This window comes from Grammomys surdaster, unplaced genomic scaffold, assembly GCF_004785775.1.
Source record: "Grammomys surdaster isolate TR1022 unplaced genomic scaffold, NIH_TR_1.0 126115, whole genome shotgun sequence".
Classification (NCBI taxonomy): domain Eukaryota; kingdom Metazoa; phylum Chordata; class Mammalia; order Rodentia; family Muridae; genus Grammomys; species Grammomys surdaster.
Window position 1 is genome coordinate 895,008 of NW_021620923.1, and position 24,766 is coordinate 919,773.

General features: G+C 33.5%; 1 protein-coding gene across 3 annotated transcripts in view; it reads left to right on the forward strand.

Moving 5' to 3' along the window:
• Positions 1-24,766, forward strand: part of Robo2 (roundabout guidance receptor 2) — a 497,708-nt gene that overhangs the window by 365,437 nt on the left and 107,505 nt on the right. For all 3 annotated transcript variants that reach the window (XM_028756254.1, XM_028756255.1, XM_028756252.1), the window contains exons 6-7: positions 10,739-10,866; positions 17,324-17,335. In XM_028756254.1, the coding sequence (XP_028612087.1) occupies positions 10,739-10,866; positions 17,324-17,335 (140 nt within the window). The remainder of the gene's footprint in view (positions 1-10,738; positions 10,867-17,323; positions 17,336-24,766) is intronic.

Here is a 24,766-nt window from a genome sequence, read left to right on the forward strand (position 1 = left end):
GAATGAGTATAAAAAAATTAAGTCAGTTGTATATCTGTAATCCAATGACTACTAGTAATTATGTCTTCTATACAATATTCCTAATTTCTATGTATATTTAGACAATTTATATGATTCCAAAGTCCACACACTTAACTAGTATCTAGAAGTGTTGAGCAACTTCTATTCGTTATTTGGACTTCAAGAATAGGAAGTCATAAATTTACCTGCTTGCCTTCATGTATACTGTTTTTCAAACAGTCACAATATACTGTAGTTACGAAAGCATTCACTGGATGTAATTTTGTCACTACAATTATGATATACCACCAATCTATGATAACCATATATTTTTAAATGGTCATTTGCCCAATTTAGAATAGTTTTATATTTTTTAAAACTTGTTGCTTATATGATTATTTGTTGTTCCCAATTTGTTTCATGAAATAGACCACAAAAAAAAAAAATTACTGGTAACCATCAGATGTCAAAAGAATAGTTGCTAAAGGAATCACAAAATCTGAATAATTTGTACGTGGAAAAAAAGACACTTTTCTTGAATATTGGGAGTTTATAATTCATTTTTTATTGTCACCGTATAACTAAATACTCAGTACATTTGAATTCATTGAAAAGATTCTTTGACATTTCCTTGATGACACTAACTGAAAACCACACATAGTGAAATGCATCTTGATTTATATTTAGAAAATCATTCTTATTTATGCTTGTGTAACTGAGTGCAATCTTTGTGTTTAATAAACAAAGAAGCTCAAAGACTATGGATTAATTATATTTCTTGGGGATGTGGCAAAATGGTAGGCCAAAGAAACTTCAAAATGGAGGTGTCTAGAAGTTAAAAGATGCATTTGGACACTCAAATCATGTCCTCCTTTTTATACAGTCCAGGACAGCAACCAATTGTATGATGCTCCCGACATGTAAAGTGAGCTTTCTCATTTTCAATTCAACTAATCCAAAAAGTTCCTCACAGAAATACCAAGAGTTTTCTTTCTTTCCTTGGGCATTCAAAGTCCAGTCCATTTGACAATCACAATTAATCATCATAAATTTCAGTCTCAGCATTTTCAACCTTTAGTGGTAATTTATGCTTAGTTTGCTTGAGTTGCAACCAGTTGCTTAATTAAGGAGGGAAAATGTAGCAAATTGATCATGGTGAGATGCCATATTGGGTGAGATGATTCCTGATTCACAGAAGTTGCAATATTAAAAAGTACATCTTGCAGTTTACTAACTATAGGAGTATTAGTTAATATTTACCTAGGTACTTCATAGGTGCTACATAACGGAGTAGTTCATTTATCTTTCAGACTTACTTCATGCAACAAGCAAATGTTGCAATCCATAGTTTACAAATGAAAAATGGAAATGCAACGTTAATTGGTAGTAAGAGAGGTAAGGTAATAAGAGTGCAGAGTCAACAGTCCCATGCAGTATTTTTTTTAATGGAACGTGCTTTTAAAATTAAAAAGAAAATGCTTATTAATTAAAACTAAAAGTTTTTGAGGATCCATAGTTTTGCATGAAGAAATACATAGCTTAAAATTAATGTTTCCAACAACCTTGAAAAGGAAAGACCCTGAAGCTTAGAGATAGAAAAAAAAATATGCTCAAGGTTGAAGGATAAACACGTGGCCAAGTTGAAAAGACCCTGTAATCATTGATGATAAAGGCTTGTACTCATTTCCCATTTGGTAAGTGGAATAATGTGCATTCCATATTTTACTCAGCAGCTGTTCATGTTCCTTATTTGCCCTTCACCTTTTACTAAAAGAAAATAAGGCTGAATACATCACTACATTTTTTTCTCTACCTACCTCACTAACTTTATGTATGCATTTGAAATCTCACCTAACCTAATAATGATAGGTGATATTTAGATATATATTAAAATGCAGTAGTTTCTCACCTGAGAGCAATTTGTTTCTCTCACTCCCCAAGAGATATTTCATAATGCTGTAGAGTAAACTTTCAGTGAATGCTCTTGACGTTTTGTAGGTAGAGGCCAAACATGCTTTCAAAATGCATTCTAGGGACAGGGAGCTCTCACAGCAAAATAATAATATTAATAGTAATAATAATAAAAGTTAAATTTAAATATTATTAGTGATTAAGCAAGGAAACCTTAGATAATGGGAAATATAAAATCAGCATTGATCAAATTATGTTATATAAATATTTGTTTGATTTTATGTTTGAGGCAGACTCAATGTTTTATTGTGAAAGTGAGGATAACCTTTAATTTCTAACTCATTTGTCTCTACCTTCTGAATCATGAGATTATAGTACATGTCACCATGCTGATTTTGACTTTTATTTTAAGTGTAGGCCAGCATTAATTGACTATAATTTAAGTGAACATATAAAAAATATAACAATCTTTCTCCTTTCCTTTTATATGTAGCTTGTATCACTTGATATGATATCATATCATGTTAAGATTTGACATAAACATGTCATTATTTAACATACAATGACACTTGGGTTCAGTAACACTATGGAATGAATGCACTTTTGCATATCTTATTTTTATTAATTGAAATATTTTAATGTTTTGAGATTAGGCATGATTACTATATTTACACAATACCTTTCCTTCTTCTCTCCCTAATCTCTTCCCACATGACTTCCTATACTCTTTCAAATTCATGACTTCATTTTTATCGTTTATATATGCATTCACACATATATGTACAACCGTAGGCATAGAACTTAATTAGTTCATTTAGCATTGCTCATATATACATGTGTTTAAGGCTTTCCACCTAAAATTGAACAAATTATTAGGATTCTTGTCCCTAGATAAAACTATTTTGCCTCTCCCAATAGCAATTAATTGCTTTGGTTCTTCACTTAGGGATGGGATCTTGTGAAATTTCCACCATTCCTATTGGCTCATTGGCAGATACTCTCATGATACAGGTCTTATTTGCAGAGTCATACTGTTGATACTTCATGAGTACAGCCTCCCTTTCATGTCTCATAGTAGGTACTTTCCTTCATTAACGCATTTTAAATATTTTCTAGAATAAAAAAAAATGGCAAAGCTTTTCTTGGTTCATTGAATCATTGCTCCGTTGATGAAGCTACTCAAGAGAATCCTAACTAGATACAGGTTGAAATCTGACTTTTTCAATCAGATCTGCCATGCCACAGTTATTTTATACAACTAGTGATCAGAAGTGCCTCTCTTTAGGATGTCTTGTATTTCCAAGTTATCCCACAATTGCATTTTGTGAAGGCATTAGTAGGACAAAAGAAACATTGAGAGAATATTACTGGTTTTCCAGAGCACTGCTCAGACTAAGCACTACCATATAACACTGCCATACCCTCCTGTAGCTTAGTTGTGCTAGGTAGGAAAGCTGATGACAGCTGCCTCTGTACATCTCCCATCTCAGAGACCGTAAACATAGGACCAAGCAGAGTAAAGCAAATTGGTTAGCTGTGCAATTAATACTTAAGATCCTATTCTAAAAGGTTTTAGAGTTGAGGTTAATTTCTTGCCAAATATCTGACTGAGAAACCCCCAATGTTCCAAATATGATATTACAAATTCTAGTCTTATTGTAAAATCAAATTATCTCAAGAGAACTTAAGCCAATTGGATAATTATTTCTAAATGAAATGATAATTGAACCTGCTTCCACAACTTTGTTTCAACATGCTTTCCTAATTGTGAAATATTTGTCATTTTTTTTACCATAAAATTTCAATAGCCCTGTGAAATAGACACTATTAATTACTGTATTAATTATCTTAAAGAAGAGGAAAATCTACAGTCATTTAGAAACCTGGGTAATACAGGCTTCAGTGAAATCAAATTATGTTTTGTTCTCCTTTGTTAATTTATTTATGGTGGAGGACAGATTTTTAGAAAAATATATTTGTTTAGTACATTACATCAGACACTAGAGTTGTCTGGAATATCTAGAGTGGGGGACACCTCACTAATCTTCTCCACCCCTAAGCAAACCAGAGAGCTAGCCATAAAGAAAGAGCAAGATTGATTTTTTTTTTAGGATGATAGAAATAAATACCTAGGGAAGTGGGAGAGGGTTTAAGTTGTATAGATAAGGGTTGGAGGTTGTCTGGAAACCAGAGGACAGTTTTTCTAGAGGTAGTAATGCATCTTTTAGAGGAGGTAAAACATAAGAGCAAGATGATTGGGGAGAGGAACAGGAGTGACTGCAGAGGACTGCTGTGAACCGAGCAGCTAACCACGCAATCACACTGAAAATGGATGCCTGGAAGTCTCCAGTGTCTGCCATTGAATTAGAAAGCTGAGAAGGAAGGATCCAGGATAAAACCACAGACCACAGAGATTAGGATGCCCAGTGGGGGTCCTGAGATTAACCCAGTGTGTGTGTGTGTGTGTGTTGGGGGGGTACTTCCTTAGCTGCTTCAATCTCTGAGTTCCATTCTCAGCAGCGGGAAAAATGTTTAGGGAGGGAGTCCTTGAATAGATTGACCACTTAGTTTGGCCTTTTGGAAAAGTCCCAGCTGTGACATAGTTGAATTGCAGAATTCCAGAGAGAAGGAGAGTGGGAGGGGGAGGGGGAAGGGGGAGGAGGAGAAGGAGAGGGAGAATGCAGAGTATGCATATCTTAAGAGGTCAAAACCCCCCTGACAGTTGTGCAATGTGTCTGCTCTACTTGACCTTGTTATACTGTGAGCTACACTCTGCACTTTGTCAGGCAGTCAACTGCAGTTTCTCAATATGGATGATTTAAACATCATGCCTTGCTTATTTTCACACAGCTTGGGATTTGAAAGTGACTTGCTTCTCCCAGCTGTGCTAAAGGAAAAAGAGACCTTTTCCTTCTCTGTGTATCTGAAAGCATGGACAAGGAAGCCTTCATGCACCACATAGGAGTATGCATATACTCCTTTGGTAAAGTTAAATTTAGAATTATGGAACAGTTAGCGTTTAATAACAACTAATAATAAAGACAACACATGCTAATAGAAGTAATTTGACTTTTTTCTTCATTCCCTTTCTCTTTCTCCTATCTATCTATCTATCTATCTATCTATCTATCTATCTATCTATCTATCTCTTTCTATTATCTGTCTATCAATCTATCTCCTTTTTTCTATATCTTTCTGAATAAAGATAGTATTTTCAAGGTTGATCATAAATGTAACTGCGAAAAGAAAACCCATGAATGACAGTACCTCTGCTTATTGGGATTCTCCACCCATGGTCCCAACTAGAAATTTGAAATGTCAGGAGTGGCTTTTGTAAAATTTCTTAGCTTTTAATACTAGTCAGATATAATTTGATTAACTACATAAGTGATATTTAAAGTTTTGAGTTTCGTAGACCTTTCTGCGTATGCACATTCAACCTTTGGACATAGTGACACAATGTTTTCTGAATTCTACCACATTTGAGAATCATACATTCTTTAAGAACAAAGAAACCCCATAACATTTTAGTTAAGTTTGCAGTTTTGTATTGGGCCACCTTAATAGCTATTCTTAGGAACTCATGGTCTATGGGCCAAAAGTTAGACACCCTGCTGGAGATTTCAAAATAAAGCAGAAGGTTCAAGCATGAGTAACCTTGTATTTTACAATTTCCCTATTAAGATTGTGCAATGACTTGTATGGTAATTATCATTTTAACATGAGTAGTATGTTTTGTTGGGTTACTTTTCTAAAAATGTATCATGACGTGTTTACTGAATGAAGAGCAAGATTCGCTCATCCAGATGCTAAACAAACTGTACATAATAATTGCAGATCAAATGACCTTGACAACATTCTGTCTCGAATGAAGTGGCACAGTCTTTGACTACCAAATGGAATCCCTATATTAGTCATGTGATCTATGACATTGCCTTCAAGATACATGTTGAATATTACAAATTAAGATTTAGGTTATTAATAAGTACTTTCATTTTAATAAATTAAAGTCTTATTCATGAAAAAGGTGTTGTCTAAGAATCTATGAGCAGCAATATAATTTTAGGAAAATTAAACAATCTGGTTTTCGTTCAAAATTAAAGTGGGTAACTTTTTCCAGGAAAGGGAGAATTTATTTTCGTAGGAGGAAAAGGAAGAGTAGAGAGACATGCTTATGTCATGACCAGCTAATAAATCCGTAAAATTAATAAGAGATATATTAAATAAAAATATTTGTTTGAAAGCAAGGCAATAGTTCATTAGCCCATTTGACTATATTTAATACATATAGGTACATAGTAAAATTTCACTGAATGTAGAAGACTATTAATTACAGAATTTTCTTTTTCAAAATACTCCAAAATACCTAGGTCTATTTTTAGCTCTTTGGTTCACAAGAAATATAACTTGAAAAAAAAAACTTTTAAATTTTCCTAATTTTAAAAAGAAAGAGAAGTAAAAGGGCTTGAAAGAGGTACATACTGATCTTGCAAAGAACCAGAGTTTAATTCTCAACATAGGTATTAGTATTATACATTAAGTACTAATATCAAAACATGAACAGTACCTTATACACAAACTATTGTTCTAAATATTAAAGCAAAATCTATTTGTTTTGTTTTTATTTCACTTAACAGATGGTAATGATTTTGTAATGGTTTTGATACAATTAAATTAAATTTCCTTTGCCTTTTTTTTTTTTTTAGAAACCACCCTCCCTACTTGGGGAAAAAAAAATAATGCAGTAAGACCAAGCTTCAGTGCCCACTTTGTCACAGCTGGTCACCAATCAATCTGAATTCATGGTACAGTGATGATAGCACATGTTGTCCAGGGGCCAAATATGATTGGGTTGTATTTTTCAGCAGTGGTTCATATCAGAAGAAATAAGGTACATACATGGTAGCAACTGACAGCCCAGCATAGTACAACTGTCATTAATCAAGCCTGGCAACAATGGCTGCCTTCTTGTAAGTCTAAATCAGGCAGATTTCACAATGAAAGCCATCGCTCTTGCAGTAAAACTGCCTCATCAGGAATATTTTTCTTTTTTTTTTTTTGAAGTGGAGAAGTGTTATGTGTAGTTTTATTTATTTATTTTTCAGTTTCTAGTTAGTTTTTAATGCTGAACTCTATGAAACAATAATTGTATAACATTTTTTTCTCAAATCGTAATTAATTCACACAGGGGTTATAAACACAAAAAGGCAAGATGTGGGGAAGGGAATGACACTGGAGTGTGGGTGTTCAGGGGGAATACAGATATCTTCAGAACCGGGTATCAGCTAGGTGAAGGTTCAGGGGACAATTCACTGTGACTCTGCTTATGACGCACTTGTCCTTATCTAAGTTGGTATTATATTTTTCTTTTCATCTGTTACATTTTCTGTTTTTAATTAAAACAGGCCATACTACTATATTCTATAAACATATAGAATTTTACCATGCTAATAGTGGCTTTGTATCAAAGCATACTCTACTCATTTATAATTTATTCTAGACTAACTAAAGATAGCTAAAGTCAAATTTAAGTATCTCTGATTGATAAGAGAAATGTAATAAAGTATAGATTTAGCAATTATTATGAAGCTCTTTAGTTATGATTGTTTAGGGAATATGGATACTGTTTTTTTTTTTAAAGATTCCAAAACCCTGACACAGAATAATCGACACAATAAATTTATATTTACCCGAAAAAACATGTGTGCAAAACAGCAAACATATCAAACAGAAAAGTGGATTCTATTACTAAAAAGAAATGTTGACTCTCTAGGCCTTCTTGTGGCGTCCTTGACTCCTCTTGGCTCCCTCAATTCTTCCTCCCATTCTTCCATAAGACTCCCAGATATCCACCTAATCTTTGGCCGTGAGTCTCTGCATCTGTTTCCATTCACTGCTGGATGGAGCCTCTCAGAAGACAATTATGTTAGACTTCTGTCTATAAGCATAGCAGAGTATCATTACTAGTGTCAAGGCTTGGCTCTCTCCCATGAGATGAGTCTCAAGTTGGGCCAGTCATTGGTTGGCCAATCCTTCAGTCTGTTCTCCGTCTTTATCCATGTATTTCTTGTGAGCAGGGCAAATTTTGAGTCAAAGGTTTTGTGGGTGGGTTGGTGTCCTGCCCTCTTCTACTGGAAGTCCTGCCTGACCACATGAGCCTCAATATATAACCTCCCTCCCCCACCACTATGCTGCTAGGAGTCTCAGTTAGGAATTGTTTGATTTTACACTAAGTGAGGTGGGAACACCTGCCAAATCACCATACATGGAGTGAAGGCAAGGGAAAGGCAAAGTGATCATTGGTGTGCACACATCTATCTATTGCTATCATCTGGCTCTGGGTATAATTGACAAGTTCTTTCACCTGCTGCTCTGTGACTGCCTTGCTATGATGGACTATAATCTGGAATTCTGAGTCAAAATAAGTTTTTTTGTGTCGTTTCCATACTTAGTAAATGTTTAACAGAAAGTGTAACTACTGCTTCTCTGCATGTGAAATTATCTCAGATGTATGGTTCTGCTTGATTATATATCAGACAGATACTTCTGAGATTATAATTATCTGTATTTACATAATTTATAATTTGTTATATAATATATTGAATCAGCACCTCTATATTGTTGCTCTTTTGTGCTTCTTAGCTTAGAATTGATCTCAAACTGTAAAAATAAGCCATTCTAATAGGTAGGTATAGGAAACTACCAGCCTTGAAGCTACTCCTATTTATATAGCATTCATATTACCAGGAATAAAAGGCATTAATTGTATAACTCTTAAGTTCTTCAAATGTGTAATAAATAGCTGACATGAATTATGATTTCCTCCTGCCGTGCTATTTTTACATATTTTAAAGCTATAGTTGGTTGGCATTTGTTATGTTGAAATAGACATTGTTATTAGAATAATTTTTTGTCAATGGCAAAATTCATACATGAAGAACCTAAATAATTTGCCCACCACTAGAAACACAATGAGTTTTTAGTGCCCTTATGTTAAAATTTGTCAGTATGTTCCTAAGTCTGTGCTTTTATGTCATTTCTATACATTTTAGAAGTTCTATGAGTAGTCATATGAATATGATACAACAGAAAGATGTCCCCTCCCTGAAAAAAGACAACAATAAAAACTCCTAAGCACTAAGAAGCTATAAGTAGCACAGAATCATTAACATGCTCTATGTTTCAAGGTGGGGAGTAATTGAATTTCTTTTTGGTGTAGTTATGCAAGATTTCCAATATGGATAGTAATAAGGGTTTCTTAAAGCTTGAACTATGATAAATAGAAATTCAAGGTAAATATGTAAACAGAGAAGTCCATTCAAGATTAACAGATAGAGGAACTTGGGAATTCCAAGCAACTGACATGATTGGTAGACAGACATTGCAGTTAACCATGCCACTGTCTATAAATTAGAACTGTCACATAGACTCTGCAGTTTCTTTGTTGTTTTTGTTGTTGCTGTGTTGTTTTCAAAGTAATGTTAGAAGTAGAAAGCATTAATTATAGTGTGCTCTGAAACCAGCTGGACAGGGTGTGGAGGCCACTTTACACTTAAGCTCAAGCAAAAGGATCAAGAGTCCAGTGGTCCTCAAGCTCATAGTGAATTTGAGAGCCTGGACTACATGAGGTTCTGTCCAAAATGAATCAATCAAATGAATCAATCAAACAAATAGAAAAATGAGGGATAAAGAGGGGGAAGAAAGAGGGGCATGAGAGAAAGAGAAAGGAAAGAGAGTGACAAAGTGTGTGTGTGTGTGTGTGTGTGTTTATGTGTGTGGTCAGAAAGAGAGAAAGAAAGAGACAGAGAGCGAGAGCGAGAGCGAGAGCGAGAGAGAGAGAGAGAGAGAGAGAGAGAGAGAGAGAGGCGAAAAATGTATTAATTCTTAAAACAAGAGAATGTCCCTACAAGTATTGAGCATGCAGAAATAACTAAAACAGTTTTTAGAAACACTGGCCTGATTGTGTAATAGAAAAAGAAAAGTAACATAAACTGCCATAAGCTACCAGGAAAAAGAATGCTTGAAGAACATTAGAAAAAAATGATTTGTAGGAGTGGAAATCTCATTACTGTCTTGTTTGTGTAATTATAAAATTGGAGTATGGTTCCATTGTAAGGAGCCACAACTCCTGAAAATTATATGAATTTTGTAAATTGTATACTTTTTAAAAACAATCTGTTATTCTTTAAATTTAAAAAATGGACCACTTGAATGAGTTTGGTTTATACATTTCCCAATTATTTCAAGTGTTTCTATTTTCTATTTTGAGTGTTCATATTGGTAGTCAGGTAAACAATCAGTCAAACAAACAAACAAACAAAACCCTTCTCTTATTTATTTTCTATTCTTTTGCTCAATAGTCATTTTATTATTTTATTAACGTCCCAATACAGAAGATACAATTTTTTGTTTTAATATATTTTAAGGTTTTTACATTAAAATGCCTAAAAGTAAGTCAGATTAAACACAGTATGATTAACTTATGAAATAATAAAACACACATGACCCAAAACAGAAATGAATAGTATTTTTCCTTATTAGTGGAGGGTCACCAAGGACAGGACAAACTGGAAAGCCTGCCTTTAATTGTTTCAAAGAATAAAAAGCTTTACACATGAAACAGGAATGGGTAACCAACAAGCAACTAGTAGTGGATTATAAAATTATCTTATTAGTAGTAATTTTATTCTAAATGGGTCTATTTTTGATGATCGATTAATGTGTATGTTAAACACAGTAAAAAAAAAGATAAATAAAGATTACTATCTATTTGACATTATCTATGTGACTGATGCTATTTGATAATGCTGGCTCCTATTCCACACAGGTATGATATCAAAGATGACTATACCCTGAGAATTAAGAAGGCCATGAGTACAGATGAAGGTACCTATGTGTGTATTGCTGAGAATCGGGTGGGAAAAGTGGAATCCTCTGCAACCCTCACTGTTCGAGGTAAGAGACTTAAAGTGGCAAAGGAAATTGAGCCAGGAGCCTAATATTGGTTCAGTTGGTAAGTTCATGCCTGCTCAAAATAGTAGGAGCTGCTAGGTGTGATGGCACATACCTGTATCCTAACACAGGAGAAGCAGCCACAACAGGATCACAGATGTGAAGCCTGCCTGGTCTATATAGAAAGACTATTTCAAAATAAAGGAATATATTATACTGCTTTATTATTACAGTAAATACTCAGGTGTTTTGTCTTCCAAATCATTAGATTGTTTAAATGAATTGTCTTTTCTTTCTTCTATTCTCTTTTACTTTCTGTTTCATAGAATCCATAAAAAAAATTTTCACGTGCACTAACCAGATCTGAACTAGTGTTCAGTTTAATCTCAATTAGTAGAATAATAGACTAATTCTGACAGTACTCAGTTCATTCAGTAGTTCACTCAGTCTGATGAATGGTAAACATATGCACCTTTCCTCAGAGAAGTGATGGTTACATATCCAGATAGGAACAGCAATAAGTGCCTTAGAATTGGGGCAAAATTGCTCTTGAACGGCTTACATTTCTCTTCACATGGCAGACTGAATTTGGGAATACAAAGCATCCATTCTCTGAGCACAAGTAACATTTGCACATGGCTATTTTCAAGTGAAGTCTTTTCAACTTGTCTTCACTTTGGCTTTATGATTGCTAGAGAGGTTTTAAGCAATTACTTCTCAGTTTCACTCTATGATACTCACTTATTTGAAGGGCTATTGACACCAATGGCTCCATAGAAGACTTCATGAGCCTCCCTTACATAGCAGGAGTGAGAAGAATCTGTATGTGAAAATAACCTTCATTTTGCTAATACCAACATTTTTTGTTGAAAATCAATGTTTAGTAGTAGCTGCTTCTTGAGATCTCCAGTTTTCATCTAAATATATCAAGTTATCTATCTATGAACTCTGCCTCCAAATTTTTGACAACCAATGATATGAAAAGATTTCCCATTTGTCTCTAGGGCTGTGTGGTGATAATCCAATACTTGATAGTAACTAACCATCTGCTAAGCGCTATCTACTCATTTAACAGACAGAACAAGTATAGCAAGATAAAGGGAAATGGCTAGAGCACTGGTTGTCAGACTGGAGAGGACTCACCTGGTACAATCCCATCTCCTTGAATCTTCCCTGCTCTGACTCATTTCTTGTAGTATACTGACAATATATAATATTTGTCCTTATTTAAAGGAAGGAGATCCCTGTAAAAATAGTGGTGGGTAGGCTATCATGAAGCAGTAGGGGTAGATGAGCTGTTTATGATACTCCTCACTCTGAATATCTTGTTATTACAATGTTCTTTCAATGTGTATTTAGTACACACACTGACAAACAGAGTCACAAATAAGCTAAGATCTTTTCCTATGGGAGCCTTTGATTATCTAGCAAATCTAAAATCTTTTTTCATACCTTCACCCACATATTCTGAAATCCGATCAAGAGGTATATACAGGCAAACTATATTTCTGAAATAACTTGAACATTCAACTACTTGCTCTGTAAATCATCTCAGAAAGTTTATGGAAGTTTTCAAATTTTTATTTATTTAGTGTTTTTCTTTCACATATACATGTTTGACATATTGGGCTAACAGTAGTGTCTAATTTATAAAATTTTAGAAGGCAACCATGACACAATGGAAAGTTCAAGGGTATAAAATAATGACTTAAAAGTGTTAAGTTTGTATCTTTCCAGTGACATTAATATTGTCATATCAAGGAGTATACAGAGATTCGTGCCTATAATTCTGGTACATGGGATGAGGAGGACTGTAATGAATTAGAGACCACTGTAAGCTGCATAGAGACTTACAGGCCAGCATGGGACACAAAGTTAGACTGTGTCTGAAAAATAACCAAACCCCAAAGAAAGAAGCAAACAAATAATGACTTTTGAGCATCTCAGTGAGTTGAATATCAAAAGTTTCAAGTAGTAAAGGAAGAATGGTTGATGGTATTATATCCTATTATAGATGGTTGTGAGCCACCACGTGCTTGCTGGAAATTGAACTCATGAAATGTAGCCAGAACTCAACCATTGAGCCATCTCCCCAGCCTGATCTCCTTATAAATTTAACGATAACATATTAACTAAATAGTTCATATGGCAGAAAAGATCATCCTAAAAATTGGGATAATATAAATGATTCTTTTGTTTCCGTCACTTTTATCACCTCACTGCTTTTGAATACTGTCAGTTTTGAAATGTTTGCTTTCTGATGGCTTATCTCTTTAAGGAATTAGCTTATATCCCTTTAAACAGTTTAAAATTAGGGAGTTTTGTATATTTTTCCACTAGTCTACACACTATTTTAATGGAATGCAATTGCTAGTGATGGTTCAAAGGTGGTAACCAAACTCTAGCCTCCTGATAATTTATTTTAGAGAACAATTTGTGAAATTCACGGGCCTTAAAAATGCAAGCGGTCAAGGACACTGCTTATAAACTTTCTGCATGTTAAGTCGGGTCCCAGTTACAGGCTCGTGTTTGTTTCTAAACTCAGTAGAACTGTTTATAGTGAAAGAAAGCATTACTAAACCTTAACTTTCTATGGAGTGAATAACTGTGCTCCAGGTGGAACATGGCTATTAGGAGAACTCATTTATCACAAAGCACAGAAAACTGTCCCAAAGACAGGGGATACTTAAGCTTCCAGAGTAGGCATTGCCACGGCATTGTTGAAACTTAGCACAGACACACCAGCACATCTCCTGTGCAATGATTAAGCTTCTTCCAATGACTGACTGCTTTCTCTCCTCTCTCCATAGAGATCATTGAGAGCAACACAGTTGCAGCTCACCATTGACCTTGTAAGCTTTGCTCCTAAACGTTTTAGAAATTAGGAAAAAGGTTTGGAGGAGTTTAAAGGTGAACAAAATCAGTCAGAGATCTGTAATTTGATCTTTTATCTGTTCAAAAAAGAAGCAATAAAAAATAATTTATTCCACAACACTTATTTGTCTCCAGGTAACTAGCAGGAAGCATGCATCTGTATCCTTGAGAATAAAGATGCTTTGTCTTCTTTTCAATGGCTCTTACCCAATTCCAGACCACCCACTTGTATTGTCTTACATTCATTTTAGGCTTAATGTAATTAAAAACAATTTAGACAAGATTAGAAGCACTTGCTTATCAACACTGTCACTGTTATTTAAGACATAATAACCTTGGTTGTTTATAAACCACATTTATTTACTGATAATATATAATAAAAAATATAGTAACTCATGAGACCAAGATAAAATTATAAACTCTAATCTACTCTGTGGATTATTTTTAGATAAATTTATTCTTCCTTCCCTGTTATCCACCACATTCGTCTACCCCAGATCCAATCCTTCCTCAACCCTCTCTAGAAAAGAACAGATCTCCCAGGGACATCAGCTGAACACAGCTCAACACATTATAGTTAAGACTGGTCAAGGAAACCCTGTAGGAGGAAAAGGGTCTCAAGAATAGGCAAAAGAGTCAGAGACCCCCACACTCCAATTGTCAGGAGTCTTTCCCAACAACAAATCATCAACTACAGCATATATCCAGAAGAAGTGTTCTTAAATAGATAGACTACTGTAAAAATAATTCATTTAAACAAAATCATCTCTAAGCTATGTTGTGGGGGGAATTAAACGTATAGACAAAGAGTAAATAACCAACCCCAAAATATTCCATTAAAAAGCTATTTGCTGACTAAACAAATGCTGAGAACATGTGAGGAGATATTTGGAGAAGAAACAGATTTCCTGTTAACACTTTAGTGCTTGGGCCAAAAGAGACTTGCAATGAGAACTTTGAGAACTTCCTCACCTAATTGAATTCTCAATTCATTGAAAGTGTTACATTTAGCTGTTTGTGTCTAATATATTATATTCCTTGGGCATGGAAGTAAATGTACAAAACTGATAGAGAGTATTGTTTTGTAAGGTGACACTATTTTTTTTCTTTAAGATCAGCAAACCTTAAATGGTTTCTTCTCTGATTTGTAGCATGTAAATAAGTCAGAGTGTCTTTTTCTCAGTGGAATGAATATGTCATTCATTGAAGACTGCAACTTCTACATCACAGCTAAATAATAATCATATATCACCATGGAACAAGGAAAGGTTCAGTAAATTGTTATTTAAAACACGTCTTCCCATTAAGACAAGCAGTTGGGATGTCTCACACTACAAGTTTAATGTGGGTAAAATTATGACTTTTATTTTCTGTGTCTGTTTCTTTATGCACATAAACGAAATAGTCAACCTCTCACGGGGTTACTTTATTGGAATGAGGTCAACTAACCCCAGAGGCCATGTCCATCTTAATCCATTTAAGACTGGAACGCAGTTGAGTTTCATTTGCCGATTTTGAAAACTCTCACCTGCTGATTTTTACAATGAACTGCTGCTCTGGAACTAGGGCATGTAGTTTTATAGTGATGATTATATGGATATTATATCAATATATGAATGCTAATCCATTGGAGAAGCTTTAAAGAGTTTTATGATCAACACTTGAAACAAAAGTCTTTTCAAGTTATTTGTTTGATTGATTAATTCTAAAAAATATGGTAACAAGCATGGTGATCAGATGATTTTACCTTCAAGTAGACCCATTAGCTGTCTTGACAAATAAAATTTTTTAAAAATCAATAAAAGAAATTTAGTTTGTAATAATCAAGACAAAGAACTTAAGTACTTTATAAATGTTTCTTGGTTGTGATGTTAAAACAGCAGCTTCTTTTATACAAGCAATTTTCCTCATTTTTAAGTTTCTTCATTGACTTGCTATGAAAAGTATCTCATTATTAGGCATTTCCCAAGGCAGTAAAGTAAAAATTTTCAAAATTAGTCTAAAGTGAATATAAAATATATTATTTATTTTAACATGATTCCTTAACATAGTTTCTTCTTTTTCCTTCATATCATATTCTTAGAAGAAATATTTCTTAGGAAAGTATATTTGAAAACCAATTCTATTTTGCAGTTAAATTAGCATGAATTCCAAAATTGCTGTCTTCCTCCTACAGGATATTGACACAACTGAGTGAACTTATTAACGAGAGTAAAGGAAGAAATTGTGATATCTATTTTATGTTGTTACTTGGTTATTAGTCTCAGGTCTTTCTGCCCATAGTTTTCCAAATGGGGAAATGATGGTTCATCGGGCCCCTTCTCAATACTTTTCTACAATAAAGATATCACAAAATATATATCTGGCAGTGTCTGCAAGATTTTCCTACTTATATTTCCTAGTTAGTATTTCCTAACTTTAAATGCTGCTAATCATAAAAGAGTCGTCTCTCATATATATATATATCTAAATATACTATTATTTTTAAGGATTGCACAAATACAGAATTATGATGGATTATGTTAATTAAGTGGAGAGCTATAAGGCATACAGCCAACATCAACAAGATATATTCACACTAGAAATGCACTATCATTCAGGGTTATACATGCTGGTACATGGTCCATGGGCCTATTAGATGGAAACATTTCTATTTTAATTGTATATTTTATATTGTTAAATCTTAAAAATATATTTTTGTATACAAGGACCATATGCTTTCTAATGCTTATGTATTGCTTTTATATGGAATGGTTTTTTATTCACACTGATTTGAAATTTTTTAAAAGAAAATATTAACTTTTGTATGTCTCTTAATATTTCAGTCATTAAGAGAAAGGGCAGCCTATTATTATGGATACTAATAATTCAATGATATGGTATTACACTGAAAAGTGATGTATTATCTCAGGCATCTATTTGAAGTCATGCTCAGTAAGAGAAAGAATCAGCGTGTCAGTCACTGCTTCATCACCTACGCTAGAAGAATGGATAGTCAGCAGCAGTTAGGGAGCTAGTTGGGATCCAATGGCCTGTCTCAACCTATTTGGTACATTGTTACATTTCTATGGATGGAAAGCAAAGTGGTTCTAAATTATTGCCTACAAAAAGTTGTGTCAAGCACTTGTCTATACTTCTTGAAATGGTTCTGGCAAGCAAAGCCTGAAATCCAATTGTTATTTAATTCAGGCAATGAGACCTTATAATTTCAAAATGTTGTTGCTAAATGTTGGCTTGAATATTTTATTAGTCTGTTCTTAACTTTGGGGTAGCATTTGGCTCCTTAATTTGAAGTCTTTGAAATAGTACCTAAAGTAAATGACGATGATAAATCTAAACTATCCCTTTAAGTTCTCAAAGTTAGTTTAGTCCTGTGGTTAAAAAACTAACCTTTCCCTTAAACTTATGTTTATCTCTTTCAGTTGGATGAGACTTAGGAAACTTGTTCATAACTGAATTATGAGAGTAGATGTCACTCTATTGTCCATACTTAAATGTAACATTACACATCATGCATTCTGATAATTTTCTTTTCTTTTTTTAATTTCTTTTTTATGTTCTCACCACACCATTGTAATGTCTACAGTTCGCCCTGTTGGTAAGTATCCATCCTTCTATCCATTTGGCATGGCTTTGCACAGTGCTTCATAAATCATGCATAATAGCATTTGTCATAATTAAGTATATTTATTCACCCATGTTAAAATGCTTCATGATGGACTATCTGCTACAACCATTGCTCCTGGATTTTCGGTTGCTTTAGTAAACCATTTTTGTTTCAATGCAGGAAGGAGTTAGTGTCAATTTTCAGACCAAATAATATATTTTATTAAAATTTTGGAAACTCTTAATTCTTCCTAAGGAGGAAGATATAACACTATAATTTTTATTACATGCTCAAAGTATAGACCTATGTTTGACATTCCTGAAGAAAGAAGACTAGACTTTAAATTGAGATGTTTATTTCTTATTTGCTTGCTTCATTTTAAGCCAATCAATCTCCTCATTTTTTCAGGGTTTTCTCTCTCTGTGCCTGCTCATCTGCATTTTTACATAGACAAAATGTAATAGGAATTTGCTATATGTCATTGTAAAGTGGATTCATAACATTAGTGTGGGAAGATTGGGAAGATCTGTGTTCTTTGGCATGAACAGTTAGTGTCTGTGGCTTAATATCCCATTATTGCTTTGGCTTTGTAAAATTGAATAGCATGTGCTTGCAGAAGTCTAAGTGCTAACTATTTGTCAATGTTTTAATGATGAAATACTTCAATTGTAACAAAATTAAGACCATCAATTATAGTTTTGCATATCTTACCAATGAAGTGTTTAAAGAAGCATTGTAGGATGAATATACGGATGCATAAATGCCTGGAAAAATGAATAGTTTCAGCATTTTTTTAAAAAATATTCTCTATAGTATTTTAATAACATATTCAACTCCCATGATTTTGTGAATGGGCTATCTAGCTTCAAATGTCTTCTTAGTATACTGACCTGATATTATTGACATTTGATGTTAATTTACCCAAACATCATCTTTGGTTGAAATACATATTCTTACTATAAGTTTGTTCTTATATTAATATCAAATGTAGCCAGAAAGCTTTGGCTTCTCAATGAGGATATCTTAGATGCATTTTATTAGTACAATTTTTGATCCATATCTTAATATTCTTATTCCTTGGTATCTGGTAATAGAAGGACACCATCCTACATTATCTGCAAGAGTGAACTGAGCTTACCATGGGCCATACATACAAACTTTCTGCAAACCATTATTGTCTAACTCCTGGGCCTATTTTCAACCCTAGAATGGCAATTAGAGCAGGCAATCATTCTAAAATAGCCAGGTAGTATAGTACAGGCTATAGGATGGTTATGTAGAATAACAATTCTCTTTTCTTTTTCTATGACATCTTAGTCTTCCTCTTTCTCATTATTTTTAAATAGCCTTCAACTGTAACACAATTAGTATTAAACTATAGTTATGACTAAAGCATAGTTATAATTACAATTATTGCTCTGCATAGTAACAGTTTTAAATACACTTAACATACAAAATTAACTGGCATTGTTCTACCTATGGAGTTGTACCCTCTGTTCCTCCAGTCCTACTACCAGCGCCCCTACTGGGGATCTTGAACTCACTGTGGAGCAGGAGTGGATGGGTTAGTGCAGAAGCACCCTCATAGAGGCAAAGAGGAGGGAGGAGAGAGCAGATGAGATGGGGGATTGTGGAGAACCTAGAAGGGGCATATCATCTGAGATGTAAACGATTGAAATGATTAATAAAAAATATTAGTTACAAAATTAGATTAAGTAATTTTAAATTGCAAATTTTTGAAATATAATAGTTTAAGCAATTATACTTTTCAGAATTGATGCTGGTGAATTGAGGACAGCGATACTATAATTTCAATGCTCATTCTTTATAATTTTAGTTATATTTTAATAATAATTATGTTACACTTGAGGGTTATTTAAAAATAATAAGAGAATAAGGAAGAGTAAGATGTCATAGAAAAAGAAAAGAGAGCTGTTAGTCAACATGACTCTCCTATAGCCAGTACTTCATTACCTGGCTACTTTAGAACGATCCTCTGCTCTAATGCCATTCTAGGGTTGATAGTCCCTTATATGTCCATTCTAGAACTATGCTGTGCTCAGACACCATTTTGGACCTGATAGTCTGATCATTCTAGATCCAATACTGGACTCTAGCACCATTCTAGAGTTGATACCCTTTTCTGACCATTCTAGAACTGGTGGTCTCTTAGGTGACCATTTCATTAGATTTCCTCTCTCAGCATCTCTGAACTAGGTAAACTGTACTGTTAATATATCAAAAACTAAATTCATTATTGAAACTTACTATAGTAAAATGTATTAGCTAAGATAAGTATGAGTAAAGTCTACACTATGATCCTGAGTTTCAATGTAAAAATTGATGAAACCACTTGTCAATAGACATGATTGCAGAAAGAATGTTTCAGATATTGCAATTGAAACAAGCAATTTTCAAGTGAACAGAAAATAAACAGAATCACAGATTTTGGTAGTTAGAAATAATATGCTCATACAAATGGCCACTTAACTAAAATGATTTGACAAGTTCTCAGAATACAAAGCAGTTAACAATCGCTAATTCATTTGCCACTTTTAAACAAAGAAAAAAAGCATTGGTTAAAATATCATAGCATGCTCCTTGTTCTGAGTTGTAGCTGTCACCTGCAGTGAGTTTCATAAGTTATTTCCAAATTTATCCTTGTTTGAAACAATTTCTTAAATTCCCATTGGACTGGAAATAAAGAATAGCTTTTTGACACATTATACTTTATCTGAGAAAGTCTGTCATTTCATAAATCTGTCTTGAATGACTTATGACAGTGCTCAGAAGTATGAAGAGCTATACTTCAAATGTGACAACTGCTATGAACTTGGGAAATTGAAAGTTAGATACATTTTCATTGGATTAGTAAAAAAAGAAAGGCTCACAATGAAGAGATTAGACTGTCACGATCCTGTATTAGCACTTAAAATGACTTTCAATATGTTAAATGGAGACATTGAAACTTTTAGAATAAGGCTAAAAGGTAGACACCAACTGAAAATAATTAATTACATTCATCGTTAAAAACTCATTATAATTCAAATGTGTTAGTGGAGTCAAACACAAGTATTTTTCAACTTTGAGGATCTTAGAGATATCATAAAGAGTATTCTAAAACAAACATCATACACAGAAGAGAAAATTACTTTCTAATTCTAATACAGATACAGGAATATATTTTCAAGTAAACACATAATCTAGAGAGAAGTGCCAGAATTCTTCTAATAAAAGAATTTTAAAGAAAATTATGAATCAAATTCAGGTTCAGAAGCACTTAAGACTTCAGAAAACCATCCCCTTGTTATTCTAGATGAAGCTTCTTTGTATTCTGTGGAGAGGCCCAATTTGGAATTATTGAGAACATCAAAGTTAGAATGTGGCCAAAGATGACTTAGGAGATCTAATTGAGTCTTAAAGTGACAAGATGTTTATTACACCATGCAAATCACAATTGGAATTGCATAAATGCATTACTACATTTTGGGATTCTATGTAAATTTGATTAGATTTCTGCTATAAAAAAAAATTGAACTCCATCAGTTGTGCACTTCTCACTGGGGGAAAATATTTACCATACTACAATTACTCATTTAAAATGTCACCAATGTCTCAGAATGAGTCCCCTTATCTGTCATATTTTGGGTTAGCACAAAATCTAGATCAATGTCCCTTTGACAATGAATTCACCAAACCATTTTGCTTTACTTTTTACACTGTTCCTAAGATTAGACTCAAAAGGAGAGCAGAAGTGCATCTGAGGGCAAAGCTAACTCTGAATAGTGAGGTATTTATTTGTTTACTTGGAAACATCTTCTGACAATATGAAAATGGTCTCAATAGGAAACCTACCTCCTTTCCTATAACCATCTGGTTTATTTTCCCATTAGAAGTCTTTCTCCAGCATAAAAATAAAAATGAACATCTATTTTGGAGATGGGCAACACATTTTTTTTCCTAGCAGTAATTCAAAACATGATGAGCAATTTGGAAAAGAACTGTCAAATCTACCAGCTGCCTCGCCTGTGAAGTTGAGCTCTCTTCCGTTTTGTGTCTTATGTACCATATGCTAGCTGCTGATTGCTTCAACTATAGAGAGAAAAAGCTGAGGGGATCAGGTGAAACTTTTGGAAATCATGAATAACAAACACCCTATGTAACTTCACAGAAATCTTTAATCATTTACCAATTTAGTCACAAAAAAAATGTTTGCTACATTTTGATAGAATGTCAATGCAAGTGTTTATAAGTACTTGAAAATTGCATGTTATTTCACAAAAAACATATTAAATGATTTAATTTTAAAGAAACAGCACTAGAGAAATGTCTCAGTAGCTCAGAACACTTGCTGCTTTTGGAGCACACACATGATGACTCACAACTATCTGTAATTCCAGTTCATGGTGACTGTACATCCATCTCAGGCATCTGTGGTTACTGTATACACACAAAGAATTACCATACACATAAACAAATCATATATATATAATAATTTTAAAGAACAAAAACAGGCTCCATTTTAAACTGATATCCTTGTGGGCATATTTTTATCCACACATTAACTAGTTCTGTTTACACATTAGAGTAGAATTTAATTATTATATGACCAAATAATTTCATTCTTGAATTCAGCAATCAAAAGACAATAAAAATTTTATTTGAAGATAATTACAACACATACATGACTTAGAGAATAAGATGTCAAATATTTTCAACCTTTTCATGTTCCAATCAAGCTTGAAATTTAGAATTTGTATATCATTTAATATGCTATTTCAGTTACTTTTAAAATTATAAACCTCATAGTTTTTACATTCCATCTTGAAATGTCTGCTAAAGATGTCTTGCATGTGTTTTGCAAGATCTGATTTTTGATTCTTAGCCTTCCCTCTCCCTTGGAAAGATGTTACTGAGATGATCTAAGGTGGTCATCTCCTACTTGAAAGTGCTATGTTTTCTGTACACAGTGCTAAAATCTATGGGTTTTTATTGGTGTTTTTTTTAAATTAATTATTACTGAGGTCTGCTTTTTTCGCTTTTTTATATTTATAGCTTACATTAAAATATTGTTTATGTTTTATAAATTTCAATAGTGTTTACATCATATGAAACATATCTTTGCATAGGATAATTTTAAGGAACAAATGCAATAATATGTTATCATATATTATTTCTAACATAGAAATGACTTCAGCTTGTGTAAGTCACAGTACATACATTACCAAACAAGAACAAATTACTTTTGAAATTATTACGTAATGCCTTCTTCCACAATTCTCAGAATTATGAAGTCTATAAAATAATTTTCCCACTTGTTTTATTATACTATAAGTTTGTTCTTGTTTTTTCTTCCTATGATTTTGAAGTTATCCTTCAGTGTTGATCATCTGGTGTCTAATGTTCCTGAGATACAACAAAATCACTTAAACTATAGTTTACTAACTTTTTATGAAAATCTTTATTTCTCTAATATTTTTGTTCATTCACTCAAACCTCAAATATATCAGTCATGCTGGCTTGTCTCTGTCAACATCCCCTCTTTATCATCTTCACCACAATAATATTAAAAGCATCATTTAAACACATTTTAATATGTTTTTAAGGATAAGTGTAAACCTCCCTTTTTCAATTCCAATTACAAAGTATTTCTTATTACTTAAATATGCTTGACTTCTATTTGTTTTCAATTTTCCTCATTTTGTTGTTAAACTTCACCTTTCAATCACCTATTACATCGTCTTGGTCCATTTACTTATTTTTTATAACTTTGGTGGCCATAAATCTTTAGGGAGAATTGTTTTGGGACACAGTCTCATTTAGATGATAGAATGCTTTTTAAAATATAGTTATTTTTTGTTTCTTTAAGTTTTAAAGCTTATGAGTTTATTATGTTACCTTTATTATGATCTTCCTTTTGTCATTATTTAAATAGATAATTAGTTGACAAACTGATCTACTTAACTTAAATCTTGTTTTGATCTCTCGATGGTTACTTAATTAGTTAAATGCAGACGAATAAAGCTTACTTGTTTTGAAAATGAAAGCTGTTTCATGGTCTTCCAGTATCCCTACTTGGAAAGTTTTCTTAAAATTCTATCAAAACCATTTGATTTTCTCTATAGTATCTCCATAGCTGTTAATAAATAGCAGATCTAGTAGGATAAGTGCATTTTCATGAGTCCTCATTCAACTTTATTCATATTCCCTACTTCATTAAAAAAAAGAAAAGTTCTTCAGCTTTTGGGAGGTTTCTCTTGTTACACAAACAAGTGGCACAAATCTAATGATTTAGAATGACATCCATTTCTTATGAGGGAATTTTGTAGATACAACTTCCAAGCAAACACATGACTTGAGGGTGGGGGATACCACCTTCCACACTTGTTTGCGTTACATCCTCAGAATGTTGGGAGGTACACCCCTGCAGTCTTTATTAGATGCCCATCACTATCAGAGACTTTAGAGACTGCTCACTATACTTTAACGGCTAGACCTTATATCCTTTCTGTGTGGTATTAGTGACTTTGTTATTGCTATTATAAGACACTATGACCAAGTTGACTTATAAAAGAAAGTGTTTAATTTGAGGTTCATTGTTTCTGATGCTTACAGTATATGACGTGGTATTATGGCGGTTAGTATAGTAGCAGCATGGCTCTCGAACAGTGGTTGAGATTTTAAATCCTGATCCACAAGTGCAAGGCAGAGAGACTTTTGAGAAATCAAAGCCCACTCCCAGTGCATCCTCCAGCAAAGACACATCTTCTAATCCTTCCCAAAAGTCCTACCAAAAGGGGACCAAGCATTCATACCTGTTATCCTATGGCAACAATTTCTACTCAAACCACCACATGCATTTTATATCTTACTTCTTTGAGTTCACCTACCATGAATAGCTACTTGCTTATAACCAGTGCCTTCCTTTAGAAATCCTATTTAATCATTTAAGTTCACCTAATTAGTTTAAAGGTCTTAAAGGCAACTAAATAGAAACATTAATAACATACTCTGTAAATACATTGTATATCATAACAAATAGAAACAACAGCAGGAGTGAAGATTTTGTAGACCATTTAAAATCCATTTAAAATTATAGGCTTTGCTCTTTCAACAAGCTTTCTAAATTTTGATTAGTGTTCTGCATAGTCATAACTTATTTGCTAGGTATCTCTTAGTCAGAGTTTCTATTACAGCACAAAACATAATAATCAAGAAGCAAGTTGGGGAGGAAAGGGTTTATTTAGCTTACATTTCCACATTGCTGTTCATCACCAAAGGAAGTCAGGACTGGAATTCAAGCAGGTCAGAAAGCAGGATCTGATGCAGAAGCCATGGAGCGATGTTACTTATTGGCTTGCTTCCCCTGGCTTGCTCAGTTTGCTTTCTTATAGAATCCAAGACTACCAGCCCAGGGATGGT